The sequence below is a fragment of the Pleurodeles waltl genome, chromosome 7, assembly GCF_031143425.1.
Source record: "Pleurodeles waltl isolate 20211129_DDA chromosome 7, aPleWal1.hap1.20221129, whole genome shotgun sequence".
Classification (NCBI taxonomy): Eukaryota; Metazoa; Chordata; class Amphibia; order Caudata; family Salamandridae; genus Pleurodeles; species Pleurodeles waltl.
This window is the reverse complement of record NC_090446.1, coordinates 1,125,958,614-1,125,968,935: the sequence shown is the minus strand read 5'-3', so window position 1 is coordinate 1,125,968,935 and position 10,322 is coordinate 1,125,958,614. Positions and strand designations below refer to the sequence as shown.

At 43.2% G+C, this 10,322-nt stretch overlaps 1 protein-coding gene across 1 annotated transcript in view; it reads right to left on the bottom strand.

Moving 5' to 3' along the window:
• Positions 1 to 2,082: 2,082 nt before the first annotated feature.
• The window catches only part of NUP85 (nucleoporin 85), a 215,379-nt gene continuing 207,139 nt past the window's right edge, over positions 2,083 to 10,322 (bottom strand). The window contains exons 16-19 of the mRNA XM_069200126.1: positions 3,226 to 3,326; positions 2,981 to 3,132; positions 2,376 to 2,480; positions 2,083 to 2,245 (exon numbers count right to left, since the gene is read on the bottom strand). Coding sequence (XP_069056227.1) covers positions 2,147 to 2,245; positions 2,376 to 2,480; positions 2,981 to 3,132; positions 3,226 to 3,326 — 457 coding nt within the window. The 3' untranslated portion in view covers positions 2,083 to 2,146. The remainder of the gene's footprint in view (positions 2,246 to 2,375; positions 2,481 to 2,980; positions 3,133 to 3,225; positions 3,327 to 10,322) is intronic.

The window sequence follows — 10,322 nt, the reverse complement described above, 5'->3', positions numbered from 1 at the left end:
CTTTGTGTGGTTTTGCACCACAGCAAGGACCAAGGGTGCCCTTCAAAGCAGTCTGGTGGCACGCAGAGCCCACCTGACCACCGTGCAGACACCTAGTTCTAAAGGAGAGGAGGTCACACCTCCCTCCCACTGAAAACTCTTTGTTGTGCCTTCACATGCTCAAGCTGGATGAGCAGTAGGAGGGCAGTACAGTGTCTGCGATTCTGCAGCCGCTTGGGCTGCCAAGCAGACCCTGCAAGGTTGTACAGGCAGATCTGGGGGATCTTCTAAGTAACTCTCAGAGTACATGGTATCATGCAACTAACACTGAAATCAGTGTTGTTGCATGGTTCCGTCATGTTTGATACCAAACATGCCTAGGTTCGAAGAAACCATTACGTAGCTGGACTACTCGTACTGACTAGTGTCCACATGTCTTAAAATGGCTTCCCTGAAGCCCAGAGAATGGAGTCTAGCTTTTGTAGGGGTACTCTGGTCATGCAGGAGTACTCTCACCACTTCGGGACATGCACCCTGCTCTGGGCTGAAGGGCCTACCAAAGGGGTAACTTACAGTGCTGAAGTGCAGTGACCCCGATGTAAGGCAAGCCTTTGATCAGGGGTGAAAGGGTGCATGCATCATTTCACACAGGCTGCAACGGAAGGCCTGCAGACAGTTTGCATGGGCTCCCATGGGTGGCATAATACAAACTGCATCCTATGGGAGACCTCTGGTGTACCAATGCCCTGGGTACCAAAGTACTATATAGTAGAGACGTACCTGGGTGCACCTGTATGCCAATTGTGGGGCATGAAAGTTACCAGGGAGCCACATTTAGAAGGAAAGAGAGCACAGACACTGTGGTCCTGGTAAGCAGGATCCCAGTGAACTACAGTCTAAACATACTGACATCAGGAAAAAAGCAGGGGCAACTATGCTAGAAAGATGGTACTTTCCTACAATGATTTCCAACAATTTAATTACCATTCTCACTATAAATGGTCACAATGTTTGAAAAAGAGGTAGAACCCTTTGAGGTGCCATTACCCGTTCTTTATTTGGGTAGGCTGTCCCTGTATTAGAGTTTAACACTGCTCGTATTAAAAGTTTTAGCTGCTTTGCCTCTAGATTTTACTTTTTCGCATGGACGTGAACCCTAGTCTGTTTACAGAGACACTGCTACCTGAGTGTGCGCTAGGCATTGCTCTCAGCTGCCGCTCTTTATCAGCCAGTAGTGCAAGGATGTGAAGACTTGAATGGTATCTCTTCTGAGATGTGTAGGCACCACCACTAGCCACTTTTGTAATCACTCTTGGAGCTGTTGTGACAGAATTCTGTACTGGTAGTGCTGTTCACCAACTACAAAGCGCAGGTAGTCGTGATGTACTGGATGTATGGAAGTAGGAATTCTTGAGGTCAAAAGTTGCCATGTGGTCTCCTGCAGGCTTGAAACTCTGAAAAAGTAATTCAATGGCCTGAGAGTAAAATCAGTCATTGCTGTACTATTTTGATGGCACCTTTGCCTTAGAAGTGCTTGTACCACCTCCTGCAACAGCTGTAGATTGTAGGTCTTGACTGACTGTGCGCTGTCCAAGTTTTGTATTTGGGGGTGTGGTACTTTAAGGAGTATACCTGCTGGACAATGGACAGCACTCACTTGTCTGAAGGTTATTTTCTTTCACTTCTGAAGGCTTAACATGACAGGTGTTGAGTGATCAAGGGAAATATATAACAAGTCACTGTTTTGAGGCAGAGGTGCCCTTTGACGACTGGAGCTGAAAATGGAAAACTCATCAACAGTCCCAAGGCTTGAGCTGAAACATCCAAAACTGATGGCGGGAAAGAAAATCTGAGTCTTTGTCCTGTGCACTGTGGGCTACATGAGACAAGATACATAGAGACCAAAGACTTCTTCGAACACAACTTGCAAATGTCCACTCCCAACACCAGATAGCAAGAGGCAGCCGAGTATGTTTATATACAGCAGCATATGCTGCAACCAATAGTGTACCAGAAGTGTTAATCACAGAGTAAATGAGAAACATGAAAGGCCCAGTTAACACTCGAGCCGGAAAGAGGGAAACACAAATCATAACACCAACATTTTTGCAAAACAAGATGTTTAATAGAAAACAATCAGTTATTTACAGTGAGTACACTTCTAATGTCAAGTCTCCACAGTCCCTTCCTTCACAATCGCTCGTGCAAGATTCCGTGCAAGAGCCAGTCTCAACATTTCCACTTTTGATGTTTCATAGTTGTCCTCCTGCAAGAGGAAAAAAAAGAATTTTCAGAAAACCTTACAATCTGTGTCCAATATACATACAGCACCTATTTGGCTCAGGCCACTCCTCTTACAAACGAAGAAAGGTTTACCACAGTGAAATGCCTGTTACCTGGGGATTTAGTTCAGGGGGCTGTTCAGCTGCATTGTTTTTCATCGCTGTCAGGTCCTCCAGACATCGCATCAATTCATACGTTTGTTCAACTGAAAAGATTACCTTTATTAATAGAAACAAGTTTAAAAACAGCATTAAATAATTATGTCCTTATAATAAATAGATAGACCATTTGCAAAAAAGTCGATGTGTAGTACAGTGGTCTTCAAACATTTTAATGCTGCGCCCTTCCGCAATGAAAAAAAACATATTGGGCCCCCTACAAATTTTTCACAATTATTCTATTAAATTGGTAATAAGTGTAGACTTATTTAAACATTACAGTTAAGTTCTGTACTGTTTTAAAAATGTAGTCAAATACATGGTGCCAAACATAGGGGTCTGCCCCCCAGTTTGAAGACCCCTGGTGTAGAATATGGTTAGGATAATTATTGCAAAACTCAATATCAGTACTACATCATTAGTCCTCATGATACAACACGGATGTAACAAGATATCTTAAAACCTTCCCATGCATCGACAGGAAGAACCATATATTTTTCCACTACAAATGCAAATACAACACACACTGATTGGTGAGTGGCCGAGATTTGCACACTCACCTGCTTATGTTCTAAGAGGGGGAGAGCATCTGAGAGTAGGGTCACCCAAAAGGAACACGGGGCTATCCGAGCAGTCATCAGTGACAAGAGCAGTCTTGCAGCTTCCTGGAAACGCTTATCACTGTACAAGCGGTGGAACTCTCTGTACTTCCCTGAAGAATCAAGAGGTTTGGGTTAAACAATTCAATCAAAACTAGGTCCCCAGGTCTATTTACTTTTGCCATTCCCTCTCAGAAGCTTCTCACCAAGAAATGTCAGTCTGTCACTGAGCAGCATGGCTGCTCCCAGATTATCAATCAGGTCAAGGTCCGAGAAGACTCCTCGCTCACAGTAATCTTTCAGAAACCTGCAAAAAAACATGAAAAAGGCAGAATCATTCCAGAGCACCCAAGGGAAGTGGAAACATGCAAAACAAGCACTGGCAAAGTTGACAGGTCGTGCGGCTTTCGAACATATTGGCTATAACAATGTTTTTAACAAAAAAGGTGCTATGACGCATCCATCCACCTCATTTTGAAAGTGAACACAAGGTACTTGCATACAACTTCAAAATGATGTTGGTACTTTTTTCTCTTTTGAATTATCAATCTGAGCTGGGTCGGTTATATTTAAAACAAAAAAAACAAACAAAAAAAAAGCATAAAAGCTTTTTTTTTTTTTTGAGTTACCGGTGGGGGAAGTAAGACGGAAGCCGTAGATCAAAAATGAGGCAAACTGGGGGCAGAGCAACACTGTGGACACAGGTGTTGGAAGCAAAAAAAGGTTAGAGAGGGAACTTGGAGGGCAGGGGGAGTAGTAGTACATGGAGTAGATCGAGGAACCTGGAGCTGTCAGGAGGAAGCATCGGTGAGAAAGCAACACAGGGAAGAACAACATGGAGAGGTGGGGTATAGCACACAGGCGACAGAGCAACACAGCCGTTGTGGGGGCTAAGAGCAGAACACGAGAAAGAAACATGGAAAACCCTTGCACTCTTGTGAAGTGCTTAACCAGAAAGAAAAAAAGTTGCTTCAAAAGTGAGCAGTGGAAGAACACAAGTAATGAAAATAAGGCCACACAAATGAATAAAAGCAAGCAAATTACAGTGACAATAAAAGCCAACCAATGGTAGGCAATGGGTTGGGTCTAACCCCACTTTAAGCAAACAAAAGATATTTTTGCCAAAAGACAGCAAACACTGTCTGGTAGGCGAGACCAATAAAATGGACGCGAGCTGTGGTTTAAAAAATAAAAAAATTTAAACAAATAATCCTAACAAGCGGACCACAAAAAGTCTACTAGGAGAAACTCATTCGTAATGCATATACCGGAATTTGAATTGAACACAACGAAACAAAAAAAACATAAAAAACAACTCAGAAAATGTTACCAGATCTGCAAGTCTAGTGTCCTTAAACATGCAGTCGAACCATGAATCACGCACATGAACCATGAGGTGAATACAATGATCAATCTCGATATCTCAATCTCCCTCCCTTTCCCTACAAATCTGTTTCTGTACTTTCTTCACTCAATTAAGCATTCCTGTTATATTACCTATTGAAATCTATCAGAGGCAGCTTTAACTTTATGCAGAAACAGTACTAATAACTGTGTGAAGTTCTTTGATCTCATTAGGTGAAAAAATGTCCACACACTGCTTTGAGCTGTTTATGATCACAGGCAAGCTTTAGTCTGTATAACTTGGCAATTTAAATCATATAGGCCTATCTGAAGAGAAACCAAAAACTCTGCCTTCTTAGTCTCCCACCTCCCCACCCCGGCAACAGCATGTATGCATGTACAACCCTCATTATCAACAGGAAGGGATGCCTGCCCTTTATTAGGTCGCAGCCTACCAGACAGCACAACTGCCTGGTTTGCTAAAAACATCTTGGGGAGTTTCAGAATGTTTATATGGGAATACATCATGCCTGTTGCTCGCCCTTGGCTTTGTGGTTCATAACTCACGTCCTTCTGGGTTACTATTTGCTGGCTTTATTTGCTTAATTCTCCCCAGCTTCAGTTTGTACCTGCCCATGCTAAAACCATGTTTACAGTATACTTCCTCTTCTGTAATAAACAGGCCTGTAATCTCATCACATTTGCTGGCATTCTAAGATCAAGGTCAAACGTCAAGCTGGGTCTTCGAGGGAGCCTGGTGTTTATTTTGCTCTTGACGGACTTCAAATCAACCAATCAGTGATTTCTAAAGCGCGGCTAATCACCCGCTACTTGATCTCAAAGTGACAGTATTTCCAGGAAAAGGGAAGGCAGTGCACTTCCTCCTTGGGACCTACTTGTACCTTTTTTATTTTATTTTAGATAAAACTATTCTCAAAAGGTATCTTGTTCTTCAGCTGCACAAAACATTTGCCTTTTATTTGTGGGGCATGAAGTTCGATATTGGCAGGGTCAGGGTGGGTAGAAGCATGTATGTTTTTAAAATCATGTTTGAGAACTATTAGGAAATTTACATGGTTCATGGCCCATTCACTGTCAAGCACAGGATAAGATCTTTTCACAAGAAAGAGCCAGCCACATTGTTGCGCAATTTAACAATGTTTGGTTTTCACTTTGATGTGTAAAGCATGTGCTCTATTTATGACATCTCTGGCAACTCGTTTTGGAGAGTTGGATAAGTTTAACTGCATCTTCTATGAAAGTTTTTGTGATTGTTTAGCTACACAATAATTATGTATTCCGTCGGCAACTGTGCCTATATTTTCCTACTAAACAAGCAGTCGCAGGTGCAGTTAACTTGCAAGCATTAGGGCCACGACTTGAATGGTGCAGCAGGTGCAGTGGCACAGGAGCAAAAAGCTCTAGGAAACCCACTCAACACAGATTATTTGTATCTTTTACTGCTAAGCAAGCAGTCACAAGTGCAGTTACCTTGCAGTCACTAAGGCCATGATTTGAGTGGTCCAGCAGGTAAAGGGGACAAAAGCTCTAGAAAATCCACTGATCATTGCTATCTTTTACTAGTAAACAAACAGTCACGAGAGCAGTTACCTTGCAGGCACTAGGACCATGATTTAAATGGTGCAACAGGTGCAGTGGCACAGGGCCAAAACTTCTAGGTAACCCACTGAACACTGATTACAGTTATATTTTACTACAACCCCTACTCGGAACCAGCTATAGTTGATATCTCCCCACTCCCTAGCGACCTTCTGCCGTCCCAGTGCTCGCTGTGGCGCAGTGCGACCAAGGAATCCTTCACTGCCACGCTTCCTGACCCTTCCTTTCTCCCCTCACAGGCTTCCTCTTCTCCTCAGATGGGACACTGGCACATCTTGAAAGTGTATGGATCACCTTTATTCACAGTACAAACCGCTTTTATAAAAGCACTTAAAAGTTCTTTAAAGCATTTCAGTGCTTTATAAGAGCACCAGTAATATTGCACAAATAAATTTTTTTATGGCACTGGGGAGATCATATGATTTGGTCAGGATCACAGGATGTTGAGCCGATGGCAAGAAGCAACACGGGCGGCTCCTCCACTATGGGGGAGAAGCGTCGCATCAGACCACCCCCCACCCCTCCAACTCCTCCTCCCGCGCACACACCACCACCAGCACCAGAAGCTGCAAAACTTTTACAGTAAAACCATAATAAACCAGGTTTATTATGGTTTTACTTGAAAAGGGGTGGGGCGTGACAGAAAGAGGGGGAGTGCACAGCACTTCCCCTTAGTGCGCATGTATGTTTGGCCAGCAGTCTCGAACTGGCCAAACATACATGCACACTAGGCTCTCTCCAACCTGACATTGTATTGCCAGGTGGGAGAGAGCAGGCAGAGACTCACTCTGACTCAGAGCCCCCCATTGCGCCACCCTGACCCGTTTCCCTGCCGCAACTGAGATTCAACCCTGATTCTCAAAGTCTGCAGCTTTTTACAGTACTTCACATTTTCATTATAGTCATCTGCATGCAACATGTACAAGAACACTGACAAAGACAACAGATTTCGCATAGGCAAATCCCATAGGCTTTGCCAATGGTTGTTCTTTATCATTACATATAATACGATCTTGCAATACATACATTTCAGGATGTGCGCTGCACGAAATCTTCTCCAACATATGATTATAGTAAAATGATATCTATGTAGAATTGCAACCCAGGCCATCCAAAGGTTGCACCATAACGGACTTGCCTCTTAGTCCACTATTGGCCTTGTCAGGATGGGAGGAAACATGAACGTTTCAAAATTCATGTTTGAAAACTATTCCTTAAAACAATACTTGCACTGATTTAGTCTGATGTACTACTAAGATGAAACAGTTCTGCATGTAAATAAAATACTTTTTAGGAATTTGTGACAAGACTTTTTCATATTTCAATTGTTTGTAGCAGAACGTTTTTTAAACGTTAACTGTGCAGGACACTCTAGTTACTTGCTTTCTTTCTTTCACGCCGATTAACTTGTAAATAAATGATTACCTTTTGAACAGGGGGCCGCATGCAAAGGTCAGGAATGCGCTTGCAGCCCCCAGAATATACATCTGGAGGGATGTTATAGCATAGGTTATAAAAGCAGTGCTGGCTTAAATGCAGCATAGCTGCAAGAAAAAAGAAAAAAAAATACTATAACGCAGTCAGTGATGTGTGTGCCATAAAGCTTTTTATCTTTACTTTCAGCCATTTGTAACATGGCTAACAAACATTGGCAAACATTAGATCTTGCACAGGCAAGACATATTGGTTTTGCCAATGCTTAGCCATAGTGCAGTTTGAGTGTCAGCCTGCACCATGACTGAAGCATAGCAGACCCTACACTTTCCCTATAAAGGTTTAACTGTGCTTCACCTGTTCTAAGACGCCAAAATCAAGTCCCACGAAAAATCGGCAGCTTGATTCGAACGAGACTCGCCACACAGAACACTACATGTCTCACCACTGCAAACAGGTGCGGGCGATTTACAAGCCCAGTCCATTCAAGAGCAATAGGAAAGAAGGCAGAAGCAAAGGCTACTTGCTTCTAATCCTAGTTTTTCATAAATAGAATCTTCACTGAAGAGACGAACGGTAAATGACCTGCTATTGTGGGTAGCCCTGGGACGTTGTACAGACAAAATACATCCTAGATTTATACTAAATGAACATCAGTCGAGGCTTAATGAACGTTGATAGGGAGTAAAAGTGGATACAAAAACGGCGGTAAATGCATCCTTTTTATTACATTATTGCAGGGAATGTTTCCCAAAGGAACTTCTAGTCAAATCACTTTGTCCCCCGCTTATAACTTTGCCCCCTTTGCTTTATCAGCATTTTGAAAAGGTCTTGTGTAGGTTTGTGTTATAAAGCCTGATGCAGATTGGTCAACGGGGAAAAAATCATTAGCAATGCAAAAATGGCTTTTCCAATGTATTACGTAGACCTTACCTACAGAGGCGGGATTGTCCCCTCTGCAATATAAACTTATGTTTACGGTCCTAAAACTAAAACACGCTTTCACATTTGCAAATGGAAGGCAACACAGCCATAACCCACCCAATTCCTAAATACTGCTCACCCCTGTGTCCCACAGACATCAGTAGCACCCAGCAAGCTCTGTGTGAATGGCATAGCCGCTGGCCACGCAATGACCATAAGGCCGGTCCCCAGAGCCTATCGCTCTGGTTGCAAAATCCGGTGGCAGGTTGTGACCAAAGGTCAGCAGCACTAATTCTGTTTGCATGTGCCTGCTTCAATCATATGTGGTCAAACCACTGGTGCAAACTTGTAACAAGTGTGGGTGTATTAGGCCAGGGCCAAAGAACAAACTGAATTGTAACGTGTTAGACCTGGCAGCTTTGTGTCGTGTCTCCCTATCTTTTTGCTTGCTGACCTCCTGTTTTTATGGGTTACTGGACCCTCTGCGCACTTTACTACTGCTGATCAGTGCTTAAGTGCAAGTGCACCAGAGGTGCCAAAGGCCTGTAAATCAAATGATACTAGAGGGCCTGCAACACCGATTGTGCCACCCACATAAGTAGCCCTGTAAACATGGCCCAGACCTGCCACTGGAGGAAGAAGGGGGGAAAGGAGAGAGAGAAACAGAGAGAGACAGAGAGGGAGCGATTTTTAAAAATGCTAAGTTGACCTGGAAAGTGTACCCACTTGCCAAGTCCAAACCTTCTGTTTTGGTACATGTAAGGCACCCTAAGGTAGGCCCTAGGTAGCCCCGCAGGCAGGGTGCAGTGTATTTAAAAGGTAGGACATGTACTGGTGTGTTTTAGATGTCCGAACAGTGAAATACTGCTAAATTCGGGTTTCACTGTTGCAAGGCCTTTCTTCCTCATAGGTTAACATAGGGGCTGCCTTTAAATAACTTTAAAGCGCAGATTCCCCTTGAGAACAGATAGAAATATGGAGTTTGGGGTCTCTGAACTCACAATTTAAAAATAAATCTTTTAGTGAAGTTGGTTTTTAGATTGAGTTTGAAAACACCACTTTCTGAAAGTAGGTATTTTCTTACTTAAACTATTCTGTGACTGTTTGTGGATTCCCCGTCTGGGTCAGTTTGACAGTTGGGCTGTTCATATCTCTCCTCTAGACAGTGACACAAAGGGAGCTGGGGTGTAGCCTGCATATCTTGATGAGGCATCTGAGCTAGAGTGGAGGAAGGAGTGGTCACTTACACCTAAAAGGACTGTGCCTGTCCTCACACAATGCAGTCTCCAACCCCCTGGTGTGTGTCTGGGGCCTGGCCAAGGAAGGATCTTGCAAACACTTGAGACTTTGCTTTGAAGTTTGACAACTTCAAAGGCAGAACGGGAGATAAGACGAAGACCCAAAACCCAGACTGTTAGAATCTTTCTGGAATCAAGAGGAACCACTGCCCAGGAGAAGAGCTGAAGGAGGAGTACTTGGGCATCTTGGCACACAGTTACCACACACTACTGTCTTGGCAGTCAGGTCCTTCCTGAGGGGCACTTTTGCCTTTTGGTCCTCCAGGACATCAAGATACTTTGCATGTCTCCTAGATAAGCCTTGGCTGCTCATCCACAGCTACCTCTAGAGAGCCTGGCTTCTAGACGCTGCCTACACTCACTAAGCGGGGATACCTGGAATAAGGTGTTAGTACCATAGGTACCCACCACACACCAGGCCAGCTTCCTACAATGACCTTAGCTAATGTCAGCAGTGAGCGAGTTCTGATCACTACAATGCTTTTAAACATTCTGTTTGTAAGTAACTTTGTACTAGTGATGAGTATAATGTCTAATTGTTGCACACATTTGTCACCTTTAAATTAACATAGTCGTAGTTTAAATGTTCTTTTTTAATTTAAAAAATGTATATTCCAATTTGAAGACACATTAAGGTACTCAAATGTTCAAAGAAGCCAAACCTCTATGGAAAGAATTTTGTA